This window comes from Cloeon dipterum, chromosome 1 (genome assembly GCF_949628265.1).
Source record: "Cloeon dipterum chromosome 1, ieCloDipt1.1, whole genome shotgun sequence".
In the NCBI taxonomy this organism is placed as follows: domain Eukaryota; kingdom Metazoa; phylum Arthropoda; class Insecta; order Ephemeroptera; family Baetidae; genus Cloeon; species Cloeon dipterum.
This window is the reverse complement of record NC_088786.1, coordinates 20,372,569-20,395,196: the sequence shown is the minus strand read 5'-3', so window position 1 is coordinate 20,395,196 and position 22,628 is coordinate 20,372,569. Positions and strand designations below refer to the sequence as shown.

Below are 22,628 nucleotides of genomic sequence, written 5' to 3'. Positions count from 1 at the left end.
AGCGCGTAAAAAACTTTGTGGATATCGGAGAATGATACTCGATTAAACCGGTTTTACTTTTCAGCTGGTCAAAAACTGGTTTGAGCGCAGTAGCTCAGCCACTACGAGTTACCCACCACCTCCGACAGGTCCCCACCCCACTACTACGTCAACGCCCCCACTACGACCATTCACGGACGTACCATATGATTCGAGCAGATTAGATTTTCTCAAATCTGCGCTGCAAATTACGGATGTTTTCGCAGTTCCTTGATGCCTAGCTGGTGCCGTTGCCCCTCAGGACCGAAAACAAACGACACAAGATTTGCGGAGAACTGTGCAAACGAGAAGGGGTGGCCTCTTGGAGCACGTTCAGAGCTGTTGGCCCCATTTCTCGCGACAGCCGGAGGCTTCCGTCACAATTGGTTTGCACTTTTTGCAAGCTTTTAGCCCTGATTCGATTAGCAGTTTGTAATTGTTGGTTGACACATTGATGCACTAGCAGTTCGTGCTATTGTTTTCATTACAAGGACGACCGGAAGACGCTGTGTTTAAAAAAATATCCATCGCAGCTCTAGATATTTAAAAAAACAAACCAAGTCACAAGCTTGTTTTTCTTCTTATCTGAGGCCAAAACACCTAGTGCTCAACTCGTCCCACATTTCATAATGTTGTTAACAAACCCTGTTGTTCCTTACGGTCAAACAATAAAAGCACAAGCCCAAAATATATTTTAAATTCTGAGCGCAGTTAGATTTACACCGTTAATTAAATTATCAAGACATTATCAGAGACATTTATTTTCAGTGGTTAAGTGTTAAGCGATGGCAGCATCTTCCGGCAGTGAGCCAGGACCTTCAAGGGAGGGCGAAGAAAACAAGGAAAAAGATGAAAGGATGTTTGAATGCAACATCTGTTTGGACACGGCTCGAGACGCAGTTGTCAGCATGTGCGGGCACCTTTTCTGGTAAATAAAAATTATGTAATGATTATACGACGCACATATTTGGATTTGTTTCAACAAAAGTTGCTATGAAGCTGGAGTTAATATTTAATTTTGCCAAACTTTAGTTGGCCTTGTCTGCACCAGTGGTTAGACACCAGACCTAACAGACAAGTGTGCCCAGTCTGCAAGGCAGTGATAAGCAAGGACAAGGTCATACCGTTGTATGGGCGTGGAAGTGGCAAACAGGAGGATCCTAGGTATGTTTCTCTGAATTCAAACGCAAATGAAGACAAGGGAACTGCAAAAAAATTAAGTAATTCTTTAGAAATGTCGTGAAAATTACCAAGTTTATGCTCTTATGCTTTTTTTGTTGAAATTTGTAGATTTTATTTCAGTCAAAGTCCCTTTTCGTCACTTTTAATTGGGCTGGATGACTTGTGTTTTCCCGCTCAGCTTGGCATGGCCCAATTATACAGCCATAATTTGAATTGCTGATTTATGATTCAACCATTCTAGGAACAAAGTGCCTCCTAGGCCGCCAGGGCACCGAACGGAACCGGAAAATACTAACGTAAGATCAAAAAATAATGTATTTTAATATGAAACATTAATCCTGATATTTATTAAATATGTGTTTTTTAATGTAATGAATAATGTTTCTCTGCCTCCAGGGATTTCCAGGCTTTGGATTTGGCGACGGTGGATTTCAGATGTCGTTCGGCATTGGTGCTTTTCCCTTCAGCTTCTTCACGTCCTCTTTTAATTTTGGAGAGCCTAGGCCCAACCCAGGTACTCCAAAAACAGTTTATAAAAACAAAGACATGCACATCATGTATTAAGACAGAAATGGACGGTCATCCTTCTTCTGTAAAGCAAAAATTGTTGGAATCTTTAGACCATGAGTGACAAATTATGCTCATCTGTCCCTGCCTGTGCCATTTAATGACCTATTTGCTGACGCTTAAAATTTCCCAATCTGAAGGAGTGTAGTGTATAGTTAATGCTACTTTGCCATGTTATACCGAAAATGTAACCAAAAAAATATATTGAGTGACCAGCTAACATACCAGACGACACAGGAAAAAAAATCTATCGTGCGCATTTTACTTACAACGAATTTAAACTCGTTGGATTTGGCATTTTAAGTTTTTGGTGAAATTATGGAATTCATGTGGCTGACTGGCTGTCCCTTTGAGCCATGTACAATTGTACAGTGAAGGAAATTTCCTAGATTTGACAATTTTAGCGATATATTAAGATTAAAAATGGCCCACTAAAAATATAAATTGATTATAAAATTCAAACTTTGCTCAATTTGGCTGAAATTTGTTATGTAGGCACTACTAAAATTATTTAAATTGATATGTGGATTATTTTTTACTTGTCGGAAAAATAAAAATTTCCTCAGGGGTTCGTTCTGATCTTTTTGCTGGGTTATTCGTAGAACAATAATCCAAACATATTATTAAAGCTGATAAAATTTGCTATTTATATTTACGTTGTGACAAAACATTTCTTGTCATTTATATCCCGAAAAATGTGTTAATTGAAAATGTCAAAATTAAGCCTATGAAATTATTTATATTTTTTTCTAGCTGACAGAAATGAAGCTAATAACTTGGCAGTTGGCTCTTAAATTTTCAAAACTTCATTTCATACCAATAATAAGCTTCAGCAAATTTCCCAGTAAAAGTTAAAAGTCTAGGGAATTTCCGGTAAGTGAAAATTACAATATCGATTCACCTTAGTAATTTGGGTCTACTTTAAAAATTTCGTCATGATTAAATGAAATCTGGTTTCAAAATTCAGTAATAAAAAAAATCATTTTAGGTTTTTTAACCTTTGGGGCTCCATAACTCGCAAACTCCATGTAACTAAATAATTTTCCCTGGTGATATCTCATGAAGGATACATCTCTGTTTCATTAATTTCGTCTAAAACTTAAAGCTTTCTTGTCAGTTAAGCTAATAGCCTCTTTCTCCACCAGCACCTGTTGGCACGCCACAGTTCGAAGAGGAGCAGTTCCTGTCTAGAGTGTTCTTGTACATCGCGTGCGTATTCATCTTGTGGCTACTGCTGGCATAACACCCGCCCACCGTTATTTGTGATGAAAACCATTCCTACAAATCGTGTTTGAATTTTAATTTCCTTCCTACCCTTGAAAGTCATCTTTAAAACCCAATTCCTCCTGTGAGCAACACAGCTGCAGGCTATGTGTAAACTTTGTAAATATGGTACGACGCTATTATCAAAATGAAAAATGTCAAAGATTTTGATGTAAGATAATAAAAATTAATGTTGATATCAAACTCGTGATCTTTAATTGAATTCTAGCAGTAATCATCATCGTCATCATCATCCTTGTCCAAACTTTCAGTTACAAAAGACGAGCTTTGTTGCGCAGCTGCCGCCTGGACTTCCTGCCACTGTGCAACGTCGACTGCAGCCTGTTCCTCCCTCGCCTGGATTTAGATAAAACGTCACTTTTTTTGTTAAATTAAATGCGTGATCAACCACACCTTTGCAAACAGAGCTTGTTGCTGTCTCAAAAGTTCATCTTCAGGTATTCCCAGATTTTCTAAACGAGTGCTCTGCCTACGCCGCTTTGCAGCCACTGACTTACATTCTTTTAAAACAGTCTCTGCAGGATGTCTGTAGTCACCAAATCCAAGTTTGTCTAGTGCTGGAAATAATAGTTGTTGAAAATTGAGCTTTAATTTCATCATTCATATTATCTACCTTGCAAAACGTGCTCAGCATTGATTGTTTTCTTTTGGTTTTGATTGCAAATTTCATTTGCTTCTGATGATATGAGGTGTATAAACTCGGTGCAGCAATTTAAAATCAACTCTCTTGAGTCTTGAGCTACTCTAATGTTAGGAATGATCTCTTTGATTATTTTGTTGATTGATGCTCTCGGCAAAGTCAGCTCATCTTCCTCAGCCATTGTCTGGAACAAGGAGAGTATTATATTATTATAATATATGAATAAAGAAATTTTAATTATTTGTATCAGTGAAAGTTCTGGCTAGGAAAATCCGGAAATAATGCATGCAAATCAAGATCGCAATTTCAAATTTGATATTGTAGAGATACAATTCTACATCAACTTGATTTTTCAAATTTATTTCCAAGCGAATGAGTACGATGTGCGATAGTAAAATATATTTAAGAGGGTAAAAACCTATTTACTTTGAGATGAATGCTGCAATTATCAGCGTTAAACGAGGACACCAGCAATTTGGCAGTATACAAAGTTAAAAGCAGATTTTGGTTTGGTTTGTTGTGTTGTGTTGTGACTGCAGTTACACCCACTTTTTGCGCGATAGACTGCGCACCTCTTTGGCATGAAAGCTTTTCCCCTCCGCGCCCTCCGGCCCAGGGGGCTACCACTCTTATGGGCCGAACTCGTTCCCGCTAAGAGCTTTCCCCCCCAACCGTTGGTGTCGCGTCGGTCGCTTTAAAACAGGGTTATGGCCGCCATATGCGGTGTTTTGGGGGGCGTAACTTTATGACGTCACAAAGTTACGCCCACAAAACACCGTATATGGCCGCCATAAGACCTGTTTTAAAGCGACCGACGCGACACCAACGGTTGGGGGGGAAAGCTCTTAGCGGGAACGAGTTCGGCCCATAAGAGTGGTAGCCCCCTGCTCCGGCCTCCGCCGTGTAAAGCAATAAAGCACTAAAGTTCCGCGACCATTTTTGCCGATCTCGGTAAAGTGAGATCTGATTCTATCAAGCTTAACCTTTCCCTCGTCGCAGTTTACAACCTGGACTAGACTACCAACCTGTTGATCTTGCAGTTCGATTGACAGGTTTCGACCATGGCTGATCCTCTGAGTCTTTTGAGGCAGTTCAACGTGAACAAACGAGAAATCGTCGAACGTGGTGGTCACATCATCTTCGGTGAATTTTCGTGGCCTAAAAATGTCAAAACCAACTACCTTATGTGGGGGTGAGTAAAGAATTTTATTGTTATCTGCTCTCGCGGTTAAAGGCCTAAAAAAATCTGGGTTTTTAATGGCGTTGGCAACTGGTAGAACGGGCTCTGCGTGTCGGATTGTAATGTGCACGTTGTGCTGTTATTTTTGTTATTTACATAGATACATTATCCAATTTCTTTGCAGCTCTGGAAAAGACGGTGCTCCTAAAGAGTATTACTCCTTAGAGTGTTTACTATTCTTGCTGAAAAATGTCACACTCACCCATCCAGTGTACGTGCGGCAGGCAGCTGTAAGTAGAAGAAAAATTACACTGACCTTCAATTATTCTAAAACTCGATGAAATTTGCCAGGCCGAAAATATACCTGTCGTGCGTCGTCCGGATCGTAAAGACTTGCTTGCCTATCTCAATGGGGAGACTGCGACTTCGACCAGCATTGATAAATCCGCTCCTCTGGAGATTCCTACTCAAGTCAAAAGGACGCTGGAGGAAACCCAGGAACCTGCTGCCAAGAAGCCGAGGTTTGAGCAGATGCAGGTGCAGAAGGTCAAGGAGCAGCTGGCCGCCAGGCTGGACGCGCCTAAAGAAGCCTCTGTCACCGTCGATAACATCAAGTGAGTGGAACCCATTAAAAAAGGAGGGAATTTTATTAATATCCGTGGCAGATCTCTTTCAGAAGCTATGTCTGTGGAGAAGATCGCGGCCATCAAGGCGAAGCGTCTGGCCAAAAAGAGGACAACGATTAAGGGCATGGATGACAAGAACCTGGAATCGGACCTGCGAGTCATCATTGACTTTGACGTAGACGTGACCAAGGACATAGTCTCAAGGGAACGGCAGTGGAGGACGAGGACCACAATTCTGCAGAGCTCGGGAAAGGTTGGGTCTCACCTGAAGTCTTAAGCTTCTATTTTTCATTTTTTGCTTTGCCCCTGCAGCTCTTCTCCAAAAACATTTTTGCCATCCTGCAAAGCATCAAGGCGCGCGAGGAGGGTAGGCACCGGCCACCAGCTCCCACGCCCATTGTCACTCCTCGCGCCACCCCTGTTCGCTCTGTTCCCCAGCCTGCTGTCTACAACCGATACGATCAGGAAAGATTCATCAGGGCCAGGGAAGGTGAGTTGTCTTGTTTGGTATCTCCAAATTTCAAGGGCTGTAAAATCAACCGATCAAACTCGGTGTTGCAAAGGATTTTTTATCAGGGTAAAACATCTTTCTTCCATTGAGCTTATGAAAAAAATTGCTATATTTTTTTCGGAAAAGTAAATTATATTTTTGAGCCTCTGCTCAGCACTTCCCGTGGGCTACAAACTTACTGGGTCTCAGTAACACCGCTGAGCAGATAATACGGGGCCCAAGTGGCCGCAGAGAAGCTTGGGCCCAATCTCTCTTTGCACCGAGGGCTATTATTGAATCGCCAAATTTTATTTGTCCCTAAAGCTGCTGGGAAAGTGTGAAAACCAGCAAGCGGCAAGTCGGCGCCGGTTTGCCTCCCAGCCTGTTGTGCTAATTATAATTTTGAGTCACTCTCAATTAACCACTGTTTTTCCATTGATCAGCCATTATTAGAAACCCTGAACTGCTCAAATATCTCCCATTGTTTTGATACTCCTCAGGAAGATTCTGGAAGACCAATAATATGCTACTGTGTCAGAGCTTTCAACACTTAAAAAATTTACAGAAACTGAGGGATTCAAGATCGACACCATGGGCACATACCACGGCATGACCTTGAAGTCGGTGACTGAAGGGAACCAGCCGAAAAAACATCTGCCAGCCGCCACGCCGCCTGTGATCAGCAGCAACCACACAAGCGCCATGCAGCCGCCTGTGAGCACGCCTCAACAGGCCACGGTCCCTAGGCCACCAACCTCTAAGCGAGTCTCTAGGACGCCGATCATCATTATTCCAGCGGCCAACACCTCTGTTATCACAATGTATAACGCCAAGGATATTCTGCAGGACCTCAGGTACCATAATTACATCCATATTTTACATTGGTATGCGTTAACAAACAGAATGGCAAATAAAATACATGTTGGAAAATACAAATTAACCAGAACATCATTTATTAAATTAATTAATAATTTTAAATCAATGGTGATTTTTTGAAATTTGCGTTTTGTTCAGCCCTTAAATTCTTTTTGACAATGTAAAGTGTTTTTATAAATTAAATAGATTTTGACAATTTTGACTTATGCACAGATACGTCAGCACGGAAAACAAGAAGGCGCAGGGCACCAAGCGTGACAACGAAGTTTTGCTGCAGCGGCGCAAAGAAACCAACCTGACTGTGCCTTATAGGGTCATCGATAATCCGCAAAAGCTGAGCCCTGCCGATTGGGACAGGGTGGTAGCCGTTTTCGTCATGGGGCCCGCGTGGCAGTTCAAGGGCTGGCCCTGGGATGGCAATCCAGTTGAGATTTTCTCTAGAGGTAAGACAACTACTGATTAATCACTGAACCATTATTAATTATTGCTCTTGTTTGAAGTGTGCGCCTTTCATTTGAAATGGGATGAGATAAAATTGGACTCGAACGTCGCTCGGTGGGCTGTCAATGTGATCGACTTGTCCAGGACTAAAAGGCATTTGGACAGAGCATCGCTTATGACCTTTTGGGAAAAGCTTGACAGGTAATTTCCTTTTTTTTTTCAAAGAAAATCTTGGTATGATTATAACTAATCTCCCATAGGCACATCATGAAATGCAAGCCCCACTTGCGATTTTAATGCTATCAAGAGCTGGACTGTATTGATTCTGCGCAGAATGATTAATGCTGAAACTAGCTGCCTTCTCTTCTTATGAATTATAGAAAACTACCGCCTAACATTAAGCCTGGTTTGAGACCGCAATGCTTATCTCATAAACTTAATTTTATTTGTATCCTAATTAAGTACAATATAGCGAGTTCTGTACATGCTATTGATACAATTTATTTGTAAATAAATAAATCATAGAAAGTGTGAAAAGTTAATTGATTACAATAAATCAAAAGTTTCAAACCAATAAAAGGTTTTCCGTAATTTACACCTTTTCCAATGAAGGCTGCGGTTTGGGCAGCTGTTTCATCAAAAATTTGGAACTGCAAATAAGCCATAAATTTAAGCTAAACGCTTTTTAATTATTCAATGAATTGGAGATAAAGTGACGAATGACATGGATATTTTATTGAGTAAAATTGCATCAAATATTGTCTCATTATCGATAAAAATAAATATAATTACATTAATTATATTTTGATCAGGAATCAGGAGAGTTATTTTTTAATCCTGCTATCTTCAATCTTGATAATTAAATTATTTTTTGGTTTAAGTTGAAATATTCGCGCCACTTCTTTATTACCTACATCCATCTAGCGGCCACAGCGTGTAATAATCTTCAAAACAAACCGCCAGCGCTGTTCCGTCTGGTTCCGCCGCGCCGCCAATTTCTCATTCTCTGCTGACTTACAACAGTCTGTATCCAAGATTGAAAAGGAAATTAAATTATAACAACTCGAATTTTTAAATTTTAAATATTTTAAGCGCTACTTCATTAAAGAGGTTTGGCTTGCATTAATATTTCCATCATGCGGAACGACGTCGTATCTGTGAGTTCTCAAAAAAAATATTAAGTAATACGTAATCAACTAGGAACGTTTATGTACATAATTATGCACCGTACATAAAATTAATTTGCACGTCAGAGCGCAACAAACTAATTTGTAATTTGTTTGCAGTTTCGTGTGCAGCAAATATTGAACCAACCAGTTTTGCTGCGGTGTCAAGAGTTGACAAACCTATTCAACGAGGTCGACTCAAAGCTGCTTAAAGAATGCTACCCCGTTATTCTGGAGAACATTTTCGGTTCTCCCGGTTGGGGTCTACGCATCACGGACAGGAATGTTATGTCCATGGAGAAAGAAGCTGCGTTCAAATTCCTCGACCCAATGGGACCCCTCTTCGGACTCACCTATAAACTGTGCAGCGATTTTTACCTGAAATACGAGCTTCCTCTTAGCCTCTTGCCTGTAATAATTGGAAGAATTTTTTAATGTTTTAATTGACACTTTACATTTCAAGGCCAAGCTGACGAGGGACTTGGAGAAAGGGGTACTGATCAACTCCTGGTACTGCGAAAGAATATTCGTGGACCCCCAAACGAGAAGGGCCACCGCCTTGAAACTCAGTATCCTTTTCCTGAATTTCAACATTAAAACCCTGAATCCAATCCTTTTACGTTCCTTAATAAGTGAATTCAGATCCGTTTGAGCTGCTGATTTTCAGATTCGCTTTGCACTTGATTCCCCACACGCAACGAGACGTATGGCTTGAGTCAATGTACCTGCAGCTGGTGGAGAGATACCTGTGCCACTTCCTACCCTGTCAGTTGCAGTCTGCGCCCGTTGAGCCGCACGTTCCTTACACGCCGCTCTCCATCCAGGGAGCGTGTCTTTCACAACCTTCGGTCTACTGTTCTCCAGTCTCAAAGTATGTTTTCTGATGAAATTTGAATGTTATAAAACATTTCTATAGAGAATATAAAATTATACTTTACTCACATTACATTTTTAAAAGTTTTTTAAGGTTTATACGGGGTTGAAATATATTTATCGAGAGCGGAGATATGAGATACTGCGGTCTTAAAATTTTACAAAATTTTCCCGCAAAACTTGTAAAAACAAATATTTTGTTAAATCTACTAGAAATGACTGATTTCTGGTGTTACCCTCCAACCTGTGTTATTTCGTCATTGATATTAATTAATTTCCCGACAGAGCATCCTTGTTGAAACCAGCTGGTACATTTAATCAGTCTTCAGGGACCACTGCATCCCTGCACAGCCAGCACAACCCACTGGCCGAGATTTGGCGCACAGTCCACATCATCCACATTCTTATGGACGTCTGGCTCAGCTATGATGACGAGAAATCCAGCTTAAGTCCGTGCCTTACCAAGTCAAGCTCTGTGGTAGATATGCCTAACTTGTGGAAAAGCTAGAGTAAATAAATTATTTATTCGTTTTATTACAGTCTTCAATACCCAGCGCCGAGCACGCGAGGATGGTCAGGGCCTTCTTAAAACACCTCCACTATTTTTCTAATAGTGCCTGTTCCACAAACCCTAGCGATATGGATGAAATGAAAAGGTAACTTTTAAATGGTTAAAAACTTTGTTCAATTCACTTAAAACGAGAAACCTTTAAAGTTTCTTTGTTACAATTTTGCAGTTTCGAAAAAATCAATATCCATTTCTAAAAATCCTCTTTTGTACATTCGTTACAGTACTTCCATAAGTAATTAACATTTTGATCAAACTGTATAAAAAATACAATGAATTGTTTTTTACTGAGAAGAGCAATACTGATCTAAAATCATGAAATTCTTGCTCAAAACCCCCCCAAAAAACTATCGTTTTGCGTAAAAGTCCAAAATATTAAAGTGAATATTGAAAGCATAATAGAAAGAAGTAAACTGTAGCATTTGGTATTAGTTAGCAATATTGTCTTTTCCAGGATGGTGATTCCTATGTACAAAAGCAAAATTTACCACTTCCTGTCTGGCTGCATCAAAAGCTGGCCTTACGACCACTCGTTCAGAATCATCATGGAGGCTTGGCTGAGCTACATCCAACCCTGGCGCTACACCAACTACGCCAACTATGGAATGTAAGTACTAATGAGTGTAATTCATAGTTTTCGTGATAAGACTCCATAATATTAAAATTCTATTGCAGTAGGGAGAACCACGAAAGTGGAAAACCTGTCGACAGGCGCTGGTTGACCTTTATTGCAGAGCATCTTCCCTTCTATGGCTGTATTTTCGAACAAATTCTTCGCCGACTCAGCAGGATTGACCTGTCCATCCTGAAAAACGCGATCATGCTGCATAGAGTTTGCAGGGTAAGTTTCGAGTTTGAAAAGGACCAAATTTCAAATTGTCGAATTTCTCTCTTAGTTCTGCGCGAATTCATTCAGAAATAAATATTCAGGATGAACCAATGACTTAAACTCTGCATTTTTATATGTAAAGTGATATTATGTTCTTGTATTGAAAAGCGGCTGTTTGGCCCCTTAGGCCTCATCATCAACACAAAATTTATGCTACATTATTACCTGCAGAGAATTCTGAATCCGTGGTTGTTAAAAACTTCCGTCTTTACATATTTCTGAGCAATATTTGAGAAGAGGAAACAATTGATGATATTTTTTCAACCCCGCCACTTGGTTAACCAATATAAGATTTTTCAAACAGACATAATTGTCTTTTTAACCTTCCGTAATTGTATGTATATTTACCCTTTCAGCTGATTTCTCTGGAACAACTGAAAAGCATCATTAGTGAGGCGGAAGAAAGTCTGAAGCTGAAATCAGTGGTGTCTCCGAATTCAAGATACATTGACACAACCGCGGATAACCCTGCCGGTCTGAAGATCCAGGTGGCAGCCCAGTCCGCTATTTCTGAACTTGAAGGACAGATGTTTGTCTACAAACCCATGTTCAGTCATGAGATCACTTACCAAGTAAGTATTTTTCATCTGGAGCTGGCATTATATTTTCTCAAACTTTGCGCAGGTCAGACACTTTCTCCGAGAGGTGGCGGTATCAAGAACAAAAGCTGAGAGTCTGTTTGAAGAGCAGAAAAAGAAACCTCGCTCTGTCGGATTTTGGGCAGTCATCTTTGGCTTTGACGACGAGCATGCTGAGGAATACACGGTTGATGATCGACGCCGTGTTGTTGACATTCTCAAGAACTGCTACGTACTAATTTGCTCTGTATTTGAGGTGGGATATTTCTGGCCAATAATTCCGCCGAATTTTGTTTGATGGTTTGAACCCTAGATCCGAGACATGGAGGCTGAGAGCGTGTCTGACATACTGAACAGGAGCACCTTTTCTCCAGATGAGTCAAGTTTGGGTGCCAGCAGACTTTTCGACAGCCCATCTGGTGTTTCCCCTGTGGTACCAAAACCTTCTGGGGACCCGGAAAAGCGGCCCATTTGTAGCTACGAGATCGCCTGGCTGGTTAGAATGTTCCACGACATTTCCAGCCACTTCAATAGAGAGGTAACATTGAAATCACAAAACCAGTTTAAAATTTAATTTTTGAAATCGATTTTAACATATTAAATTTTCTTGTAACTTCTGGAGCTATTTTTTAATCATTTATTTAGCAAGTTCCAAGGGTAAAATTAAACCAATCGTTCAATTTTAAATTACACAATGGATTTCAGTTTTAGTGACACAAAATAAATCGCATTTTGCTTTTTATTTTTGTTTGCAGTATCACTTTGAAATTCAATCGGTGCACACACGGGAGGACCTTGTGGGGCGCGTGGCGCGACAAGTGCTGCAGCCGCCAACCACGATAAGCGTCTACGAGCGCAACAGAGAGGGCTACAAAGTGCGCACGGAAAAGGTGCTTCCAGCCAGGCTGAGTCTGCGAGGCCTGGCCAACGCCAAGCTGCTCTTCTGGCTGGTTGTCTCTTGCATTCTGGCCGCGCTATTTGGTTTTCACTACATCACTGGACTGTGCGTCCCTTTTCTTGCGTTTTGTGCTTACATTTTTGTGGCGGCGCTCAGAGATTGAATTGGGACTCTCAATCTACCTTCTAAAATATCAAATTATGAGGAGGAGACTTTTGATTTATTCACAACTTGACTTGTCACCAGAGGAGAACTGTAATATCAATAATAAAATTTGCATTACCTTAAAACTAAACATTCAGTCTTATTTATTTATTCATTCCCTGTTACGTGATGATAAAGAATAGTTGACCATACACAAGAAAATGAATTTGCTGGAGGTCCTAAATTTTAAAATTGTTATTCATGCTCGAAAGGGCTCTACTTTTTAGGGTCAGGCCTGTGCCCATGTAGCACTTCTGGGTTTATTTTTTATGTTGATTTGAAATTCCTGAATTTCATAAATGCTAACGTCTTTACTACGCGCAACTAATGTCAGCTCGTTCCTCAAACCCTATTTCAGGAACAGAAAAAACAAAACAATAATTTCATAATAGGGGTTTTCAATACAATTATCACAATTATTTTTTAACAGTTTTGGTCATCATAATAATCATTCATTTCCGTTAATTTTATCTTGTTCCTTCATTAATTTTCCTTCTAAATATCATATTAAAATTCATAGATAACCTAATTAGGAATCATAATTTAATCTTGTGCTAACCTATTAAAAACCTTTGTACAGCAGTATTTGTAGTAGTATTTTCTAAAGAGTGGAGCAGGTTACACATAAAATAAATATTATTTGCTGACAAATTTATTCCATCGTGGTGAATTATTCAGCGTAGTAAAAGAATTGCGTATTCGAAGGAATAATAAAAGCTACAAAAGAGAGCTGAGCGCCTGAAAATGGCAAAATTATTCATCCCGTTACGCGTAAATGCTATGCAGGTTGCATACTTATGTTTCTTGCAGGCGCTTGTGCGCTGGCTTATAGCTTCTAGTGCTATAATAGGGTTTTTATTCTCACAAATTCACAACCGTAAAAATCATAATACTGCATCAATTTGTTATTCAAATGTTTTTGAGAAAAAGCAATCAAACTGAGAAGTAAATACTCTGCTCAGGATGACACAGCGGGAGCCAACTTAAGTGCTTGAAAATTTTCATTTCTTTGACATTGAAAAATTGGAGCACTGGTTTGTTTTGAAATTTGGGATAGTCCCAATCCTCGTCAGCAAACCTGGCTATTAAAACACCCGCCAGTCTCCCGGCACATAGACTGACAGAAGAACCACTAAATTTATTTATTTAATTCTTTCTCCAAAAATTGAGAAATTCCTTAACCTGACGATAGCAAAAATTTTAAAAAAGCAAAACTGAACAGCATGATCATAATAAATAGAGATTCGAGCTGATATCCATCATCAAGCAAAACTGGAGGTCAAATTGAGAAAAATGATATTTTTACCGGGATTCCATTCATAAATGGAAGTTCAAATTAAGATGGAAAATAAAAAGGTTTAAAGATAATGTTGTATTATATTGAAGAATAATCAAATAATAATATTAAGTAATTTGTCTAACACATTCATTTTATTTTTCAATTATATTTCGATATAGTGATCATACAGTTGAATCTTGAGTAGAATGTTTATTAACTTTCTTGGACATCTAAAAAATTTGCTATGTGTTTAGCCTTTATTCCATGAATTTCTTAGAAATTTAACATCAATTTAACTCTGAATTTCAATGAGGCTGAAGTCTCTTATTATTCAATTTCCACCATCAATTTAACATACTCAATTTTTATTATTCTTTTTATTCAGCAATATTTTAACAAGAGGATTTGTGCTCACTGGGATTTTCACGTAGAAATTAATTACCATCAACGGACATCTGCTCATCTATTAGATTATCCAAAGTTAATATAAAAAATAATTAATTAGCAGTCAGCGAGGTCGGCGGTGGCGGTGCTGGGCGAAAAATTAGCGTGACGTCAACGAGGGCGTGGTTTGGGGTGCTGGCAAAGCGGTTACCCGTGGCAACGGCATTTGGAGCCACCGGCGGCGGCAACGGCACGGCACCACTGATTGCGAGAGTGCTCCAGCCAGCGGAGGCTGCGGCCAGTACTGCAAAGCATGCCGACCCGGCTGCACCGTTGAAAGAGGCGAGACGCAGACCTTTGCATTGCTTGACCCACGCAATCCAATCGCGGCAGCTCAAGTCGGCGTCAGCAGCCACAGGGCAGCCCCACCTTTTTCTTTCAGCTGCCGCATCTCAGCCGTAAAAACGTGGGAGGAGGTGAAAAAAGGTAAGTTAAACACAATATTTAAATTTTAATTGGCAATTGACAAAAATGACAGCTTGTTTTTTAAGAAAATTTTCATGTCTGTTAAATAAAGGAGTTTATTTTTAAAGAGGATTGATACTGAAAAATTAACTGAAATGATACTTGTTGCCAATGCAGAAATTAATAATCAGGAAAAGAAAAAATTGACTGAAAATTTGTGTGTCTACAAAGATAGCATGATTTTCAAATGGTGCGAGGAGTGTCTTTTTATATTTCACAACAAAGAGTTTCCTCAAAAAGTGTATCGAAGAAAGTAATCGAAATCACGCTGTAAATTTTTGAGAAAATTGGAAGGATTTAAATTTGAACTGTAGCAAGATAAAAAATAGTGCAAAAAATTTTATTGCATTAATAATTCCAATAAATTTCAATTGTTGCCCTGCATCAATCCACTTTAAAGGCGAGTAAGCAGTGATAAAATAAATAGTGGACAGTGAAAAGATGTTTGTTAAAAGCGCCTTTGTGGTTTTATTCAGCACGTCTGTACACAAAGGGCCGTCCCGGGCAACAGGAACAGGTGGTAAAATTCAAATTAATTTCTGCGGGGTAAAGCGGGCGGTGCACTTTGTTGCCTCCAGAGCTCCCCTTGAAAAGTCAAAATGCGAGAGAGTGTGTGTGTGTGTGTGTGAGAGAGAGAGAGAGAGAGAGAGAGAGAGAGAGAGAGAGAGAGAGAGAGAGAGAGAGGTTAGGGTGAGCTTCTACCGCCTGCGAATAAATAAACAAATAAAGCGCTTGAATTCAGGAGCGGAGCAAAGGCTTTGTTTGGCTGGCAAGCAAACAAACGGCACCGAAAGCGAACGCAATAATAACCGAGCCCCATAACAATAACTCTCGGCGAATTATGGTGCAAATTTAACGGAAAAATATATTTTACACCGTGTACATACAAATGTATATGCAGCGGTTTTCCACTGCATGCACTCGCCTGCAGGCGAACGCCCTCATTGTTCCAACAAATTATCCACCACTCCAGGCTCAAAGATAATAGAATGGCACAGTTCGACTGTTGTTCACAATAAACTGCGCTTTGTCCGTGCTAACTCTCATAAATTAACTGATGCGTACTGTTAAGTGTTTAATTTTGAAATTAAGTGCACGGTAATTATCCAAGCATGAATCCAAAGCAAATACTGGCTGCGGAAGTAATTAATCCTGGAAGCAAACAATACCAGGAATACCAGTACAATATGAAGCGCTCACAATCAGCTACTTTAATTATAAAAAGGGGTAAATGTTTTTTCTAGGGCTGCAGCGAGAGATATTTTTATGAGGGTTGAATTCATTCTGAGCAAAAAAAGAGAATCGCCCTTACTTGTATATTTTTTAAGTTCTTGCATTTGGTTTATTTCTCCTTTCCTAAAGAAATTACGAATATCTCGACGTTTGGATAAATGCTAAATTTGGACAATAAACACACGTGTTAATATTTTGGCTTACATGATGTCTAAAAAATCCGTCCATCGGCCCAGAAACTGTCTAAAACCGTCTAATTTGTATAGAGAAAGGAAAATCAGTCTAAAAATAAATAACGATTTCCCGAAAAATCCTTCTAAAATTAAAAAATATAGGATTTGGAAATCAGTCTGTCAGTTCGGTATTCTAATTTTTAAGTTAAAGGTTAAGGGAATTAAAATTTTCGCAGCCTGTTGGAATTGATATCAAAATGGTGGGGAAGAATGATCAAAGGAATATTTTTGTAATATTGATTTTTCGACATAATGTTTCTTATATCTCAAACGCTAATATTGCCATTTTAGTGAGGAGCTTGTCTCTTTCATGTGTTTGAGTTGAGCAGTAACGTCGTCATCGTGAAAAACTCTTGAGCAAATATGGATCTAAGCTGGCGCCGCCACGCCGCCAGCGCCCTTAATTTCCTTCGAATTAAAGGAAATTGCAAATCTCTGTCGCTCAATCTCCGATTCTCGTCGCGTATATCTGTTTCCAACGCAATTGCACCTACCGCAAACCTGGGGAACCTCACATTGAACTCCCATGCAAAACCCACTGTAAGCTCTAAAGTGTTGAATTGGACTTTTGACAGCAGAAAATCGTTGCAAATCTTAGTTCCTATTTGGTATCATTTTTCTGCTTTGAGCTCCCGGGAAAAGCGACTTTTTCTTTACGTTGCAAAATTAAGGAAGAAGAAATCGCTGTCGATTTTCATTTTCATTCATCTCATAATTTATTTCCTCCCATAAGCCATGGCAAAACTCAGCTGCAGCCCAGAGGAAATACCGCTTTCGCCTTTGGAGGCGAATAAGTTGATCGAATTATTCTTAAGAACATTACCCGCCTCGTCTGAAGAAAATTCCTTTGCTGCCTCTCACTTTTGGCACTGTACACCTGTGCTGCTTTCTCTCCACGGTAATCATTTTAACGCGCTTCAAAGAGATTGCATTTTCTTAATTGAAATACGTCATGAAATATATGTGTAAAGAGGGAAGTAAACAAAGAATTTCGCTTTGTCAGGAATGCTTTACAAAAAACAGAAATGTTCGTTTGAGTGCGTGGAATTTAATTAAAACAAGGCTTGCAAGTGTGTATGAACCTCGTTTCGTTAGCCGAATAAAATTTCACCAGAGGCAAAAGCTGGTTGGAAATCACAAATGATGTTCGCGTAATGGTTGGAGCCTAGCAACCAGCTCTGAAAATAGCTCACCTAATTTGCAGTCCGACACATCATTTCAGTATTATTTACTCTGGTGGCGCAGCAGGTTTCAATTTATACTATTGTAACAATGTACTGTAGACTGTGCAATGAGAAATTACCAGAGATATGAAAATTATTAAACTATTCATTTTTTAGCAATCTCTCCTATTGTCCCCTCTTATTTCTCCTTCCTGAAGAAAAATTGTACGCAAGTGAAATGAGTGGAAAAATAGTGTTAATTATAGACAGCGGACGGATGCACACACTAGTGCGCTTCGACTGGTAAGTCGCATTGACGGATATAACTACCCTTTAGAAAATTGAGTTTGACCGTTTAGAGGACAATAGCAAAGAGTGTTAAAAATAATTAAGAAATCAATCATTTTCATATTTTATGTTTGTCTGCTAATTTCACATTGCACAATCTACAATACATTTTCGTTACACTATTTTACGGCTTTTGTGGTGCAACTTAAGTAGAATAGTTTTTGCAAATATTTTATTTGATTCGATACAATTTTCCACCGTCAATAGCAAGCAAACTGCGAAACACGCATTCAAAGAATTATCGATCTACTGGGTTTGAAGAAATGATCGATTTTCAAAATGATTAAAAACTCCATGATTCATGTCCATTTGATAGCCCAAACATCATAGCGTTCACTGAAAAAAAAAAAAAATTGAAAATCCGCTTGGCACCATGTCATCCCTATTAATTATAAACGTGTCGTACACCGCTAACTTTTAAGCTTAATAATTTCTCAAGAACGGATCCGTCCATTTGATAAGAAAACTGTGACAGACTTTTTGCAGAATCTTGCAAAATCTCTCTCTGCGCTGGTGCTGCTGTTCTATAAAAGCAAAAAGTGAGCGAGGGATACTGCAAAGCAAAGAATTCAGGGAAAAATCAGCGGGGCGCATTGCTGTGCGTGAGGCGCGCAATATGTCATGCTCCACTTGTCTGCGTCATGTAAGGACTGAGACGACGGTAAGGGCAGTGACGTCGTCCCGATTAACACGCACCAACGGAGATGGCCGCTAGTTGGTTCTTTGCTGGAGGTGGCCAAGGCTGGTCGTTAATTAAAACTGCCGTACAAACAGCAAAAGCTCATTACTCAACCGTCCCCGTTGCAACGTGTTGCAACAGAAAAGTGAGGCTCAGCAGCAGCGTTTTCCTGCAGGGGACTTAACTGCATAGCTGCCACGCACCTGAACTGCCACGTTGGGCTCCTTGCATTGAAATATTTCCAAAGGAGGAAATACCCTCTCGTACTAAATTGAATTTTTGCTATTTTTTGGACAAGATTTTTGCCACGTTTCCAACGAATTTTTTATCAGACTAATATACACCGACTCAAAAATTCCTCTTTCCCATTTTCTAGAAAAGCTGTTTTAAAAATTGACTTGTATTTACCAGCGATATATATCTGAAATTTCCAAAATCAAGCTTTGGATTTTTGAAAAGTATTTTTTTTTGCTCTTTATATCCCTGTCCTCTCGGACCGGGAGGGGTGCGCACTAGCACTAGCACGAACGCTGAAACCCGAGTCCCAATAACACCGCGAATGGATAACATGGGCGCACCAGGCCGCACAGGGATCCAGCCCACTCAAGGGCCACTTGCCTCCGCACCGAGGACTGCATTGAAACGCTAGACATTCGTCCCGTGATGCCAAATCACGCATGCTGCAGTCTTGGTAAAAATGATTAATCCATTATTTTGTTGTGTGTTGGAGAAATACATATTAGCAGCTCTATGAATTGTTTTGTTTAAAGCAGCATTTAAATTTGATTTTAGCCAAAAATTCCAAAAATAAGTTATGCAAGGTAAAAATTTAAAACTACAAATTTAGCTTATCTTAAAAATATATTGTAATTATCCGGAAAAAAACCCATTGATCTTCTGGGTACATCATTCCTGAATCTGAAAATCAAGCCCCAAAAGCCTCCGCAGATCCTCAAATATTTCTAATCGGTGATGCAAGCTATTGGTTTATTCATCTGGCTTGATTAGAGGGGCTCGTCGAATCGCACTCGAATTCCCGTTTGGCCAATTTATTCTCTTGCGTAGCGCAGTGGATGAGTTTGCGAGAAATAGGCAGGGTCTGACATTTGTTTCATAATTAAGCGACACGGAGGGTGTGCGTCGTGCATATCAGAAGGCTGCTGTGTAAATAATGTTGAATATGCACAGGGTTGAGGCAGAGGGGGACGTCGGTCTGTCGGTCGCAAAACTGCAAACGACGCCGTCGTCATCTTTGCATAATGGCTGACTGTATGAGGGAGAGCGGCCACAAAGGCAGCCAGCTCCAACGCCAGCCTTTACAAATAGCCTGGCCGGTGGCTGCAAAACAACGGTCTCTCTTTCACCAAGTCGTTTTCTGCCCCATTTATTGTCCGGCGCAAAAATACTCCGCGTGTATAAACCACGAGTCGCCCGCCCGCCTGCCGAGAGTGCAATTAATTCTCAATTTAGTTGACAAGGCGATGCTGCTAGGGGTTGTGAGTGTGTGTGTTTTGTGCGCAAAAGCCCTTTGAGCAAACTTTGACAAAGTTTGCAATTTATTGAAGAAGATCGTTATAGCCTGCAAAAAGCTATTTTGAGAGAAAACGCCGGAATATTTATGACGCTTCACCATGCTCAGAGTCTTCAACGGAAAATGGAAGATCCTGGGCCGTATTGTTTTTGTTACCTACCAAAACAATTATCTTTTTAAGAACAAAATTTGTTTTAGTTAGCAAATTTTTCTAGATAATGCTAAAAATAAAAAACTTTTTGAAAGTAGCAACTGTAATACATATATTGTGATATTATTTCATAAAAAACTGTTCTAGTAAATTTCAGCAAAATCTGGATAATTTTAGAAATTTTAAAATCATTCAAGTAGCACTTCTTATGTTTAGACTCTCATTTTTCTGATTTTTCTTTCCTTCTACTGTTGAATTTTTATGCTCAGAAAAAATCAGGCTGAGTTTTGAATGTTTTTAGGGCTTATCCAGATGAAAAATCCAGTAAGGTTATTCTAAAAGAAACCAAAGCTCATCAAATAACTAAATATATCCTTCTCCTTCAATATTTTGAACAGAGGGAAACAAATCCCTACTTCATGGTTTGAAACGTAACTGTCAGTTTTCCCCACTAAAAATTATTATTTTCAGTGACTTATTCGCCTTTGTAATAGATTCGTCGGCTTTTGAAAATCTCTCTAGTTTTTTTAAAGTGCGGAGATTTAGTGAGTAGTTTGCAAGCAGCTTTGATGATGGAGGTGGTGCAGGCACTTTACCGGAGCTCTCGCTCGGTGCGTGCGTGAATTTGGAGTGGTAGCATTCGTCGCTGGCAACAATCAGCAGATGACAGTTGCGGTCGTGTTCAAAGTTTGAACTTTCCTGCAGAAGGGGCTGCGCGACACATGTTGCAAAAGGCCCGTTCAATCTCACCACACAAAGTTATATATCCATCTACTAGACCCCTGGACCAACAGGATAAAGTTTGGGACACATGTTTCGTATAGAATGAATGGGGCTGCGCCTTTAGTTTTTTAAATTTCGGTACGTGTCACGCAGTAATGGCTTTCATAATAGAGGAAACCATGATGGAATTTCAAGTGATTGAAGCTTATGTTAAAATCAACTAGCTTGTTAAAAACCCACAAAAAATTACAGAAATGTTAAAGAAGCACTGGATTTTTTTATTGATAGTGCTAATCAATTCCAAAGAAATTTGTTCAGTAGAATTTTTGACACGACGTACAGAAAATCAGCAGAGACGTAAGAACCGTAAGTTTGGCATTTTTTTGCCGGTTTTTGGTATGAACCTAGCAAATTGTGCCGGTGATCAATCAGAGAATGGTACGGTTCTCTAATTGTACTTTGATTAGAAGATCGAGACAGCAGCGCCACATTGACAGCCCGCGTAATCGAGCTAAGCGACAGTTAAGGTTTCCAAATCACCTCTTAGAATAAATTTTATACCACTATGTCGTATAAATTAGATTTTACTGCCCTGTTTGCAGTGGTTTATGGAGCAAAAAATGATCGGTCTAGAGGTTTAACACTAAAAACTAAACGTATGAGTTTGGTATGGTGTGCGGAAAAGTAAGTGCTCGTGCGCCCACCGACCGTGAGCTGCTAAGTACTTGGCCAACTCGGTGCTAATCAATACCGTAATGTTGGCCAAACTATACTTCTTCACTCTCCTCTTATTTTATGGTGACGTATTAAGTTGTAAATCTTCTGCTAGTCTGCTACCAACTTTTAAACACCCTTGCAAAAACATGGTTAAGAGCAGCAAATATTCGTTAAGAGTGAAATATTTTTTGCCTGATCGATGAGCCAAGCAAGCTTCAAGTATGAAAGAATAAAATGAATCTGCGGCGGAAGGAGGACGGCGATGATAACGCTCGCGCGCGCGTGTTTTGCTGAAAGGAACTGCCTGCTTTGAAATACGAAAAATCTGAAGTGGCGATCAGACGAGCCGGAGAGTTCCGCGTAATTGAGCTCTGAGCTGACAGGCGAATCACATACACCTCTATCATATTACGTAGTTGAGAGAGCTGCCAGCCTGCAGCCCCAGCCGAGCAGCCCTTCGCCTATTTTTGCGCTGAATGGAAATTCTTCGTCACTCAACTTTGCCGGTTCAGATAAAGTCGACAGGAAAGAAAAATACTTGTATATAATTTGCCAGCAGTGTACGCTTCTTTCCCATTTTATTTGGAATTGAAAGCACGAGCCAAGTATAGTGCTTCTCGATTGCTCGGAAAAATCGGAAAAGAGGCAGCAGAGGTTTGCGATTTTTGCACGCGCTTGCGACATCCATAACTCCCCAGCGCGTCAAGTCATTTGTCACGTGTGGCGGCGTAAACTTTCGCGAGCCATTTGTTTGTTCGGAGGCCATAAATAAGTCAAAATGTCGCAAGTGCAGCTGAATTCGGCTGCCTCACGTGTGTGCCGTCGGCCTCTGCACTAATTCAGCCAATCCAGTCTCGGTGTGAGTAAGTGCGACGACCGACGAAATATCAGTGGCACATGGAGCTGCCTGAAATGTTAGCTTCCCCTCCAAGCAATTCACTCAATGCCGCTTCCATTTTACATGAATTCAATCGAAGCGTATGATTGTTTATCAGGGATATTCCAAAACCTTTGACTCAAAACAAAAGATATGTCTAAAGAATTAATGTTGCAATTTGGGTAAATTTTGCTGTATAAACTAATTTCCATTTTTATTATTCCATGAAAAAGGGCTGCAGTATATAGTCGAAACTAAAAGGCGTAAATAAATAAAAATACGAAACCCTCGGGTGCTACCTTATT

The 22,628-nt window shown here is 39.8% G+C and overlaps 5 protein-coding genes across 6 annotated transcripts in view; 4 read left to right on the top strand and 1 right to left on the bottom strand.

Annotated features, from left to right (window-relative positions):
* Positions 1–138: 138 nt before the first annotated feature.
* Positions 139–3,234, top strand: LOC135936559 (E3 ubiquitin-protein ligase RNF185-like). Its single transcript, XM_065479421.1, has 6 exons — positions 139–404; positions 787–946; positions 1,051–1,182; positions 1,442–1,496; positions 1,597–1,714; positions 2,913–3,234. Exons 2-6 carry the CDS (start codon positions 804–806, stop codon positions 3,008–3,010), a joined length of 546 nt encoding a protein of 181 aa, XP_065335493.1. The 5' UTR covers positions 139–404; positions 787–803; the 3' UTR covers positions 3,011–3,234.
* On the bottom strand, positions 3,224–4,256 carry NC2beta (negative cofactor 2beta). The gene is made up of 4 exons (XM_065479434.1): positions 4,118–4,256; positions 3,665–3,875; positions 3,445–3,608; positions 3,224–3,387 (listed from the first exon to the last, which is right to left on the bottom strand). The coding sequence occupies exons 2-4, from the start codon at positions 3,870–3,872 to the stop codon at positions 3,256–3,258; spliced, it is 504 nt and encodes a 167-aa protein (XP_065335506.1). The 5' UTR covers positions 3,873–3,875; positions 4,118–4,256; the 3' UTR covers positions 3,224–3,255.
* Positions 4,257–4,627: 371 nt separating this feature from the next.
* Positions 4,628–7,883, top strand: hyx (cell division cycle 73 hyrax). 2 transcript variants are annotated; one of them, XM_065497130.1, is made up of 10 exons: positions 4,628–4,642; positions 4,691–4,883; positions 5,056–5,161; positions 5,223–5,485; positions 5,537–5,750; positions 5,810–5,987; positions 6,553–6,841; positions 7,077–7,306; positions 7,364–7,505; positions 7,565–7,883. In XM_065497130.1, exons 2-10 carry the CDS (start codon positions 4,753–4,755, stop codon positions 7,599–7,601), a joined length of 1,590 nt encoding a protein of 529 aa, XP_065353202.1. In that variant the 5' UTR covers positions 4,628–4,642; positions 4,691–4,752; the 3' UTR covers positions 7,602–7,883. The 2 variants fall into 2 exon arrangements, with proteins under 2 accessions (XP_065353202.1, XP_065353201.1); XM_065497129.1 differs by lacking the exon at positions 4,628–4,642 and having other exon boundaries at positions 4,650–4,883.
* A 414-nt stretch (positions 7,884–8,297) lies between these two features.
* Positions 8,298–12,565, top strand: LOC135948182 (sphingomyelin phosphodiesterase 4). The gene is made up of 12 exons (XM_065497315.1): positions 8,298–8,461; positions 8,591–8,881; positions 8,934–9,039; positions 9,113–9,341; positions 9,629–9,821; positions 9,884–9,999; positions 10,366–10,518; positions 10,587–10,752; positions 11,157–11,372; positions 11,425–11,634; positions 11,692–11,916; positions 12,134–12,565. The coding sequence occupies exons 1-12, from the start codon at positions 8,441–8,443 to the stop codon at positions 12,437–12,439; spliced, it is 2,232 nt and encodes a 743-aa protein (XP_065353387.1). The 5' UTR covers positions 8,298–8,440; the 3' UTR covers positions 12,440–12,565.
* A 1,843-nt stretch (positions 12,566–14,408) lies between these two features.
* LOC135936624 (uncharacterized) overlaps positions 14,409–22,628 on the top strand; it is a 101,286-nt gene continuing 93,066 nt past the window's right edge. The window contains exon 1 of the mRNA XM_065479506.1: positions 14,409–14,629. The gene's annotated coding sequence lies outside the window, so the exon portion shown is untranslated. The remainder of the gene's footprint in view (positions 14,630–22,628) is intronic.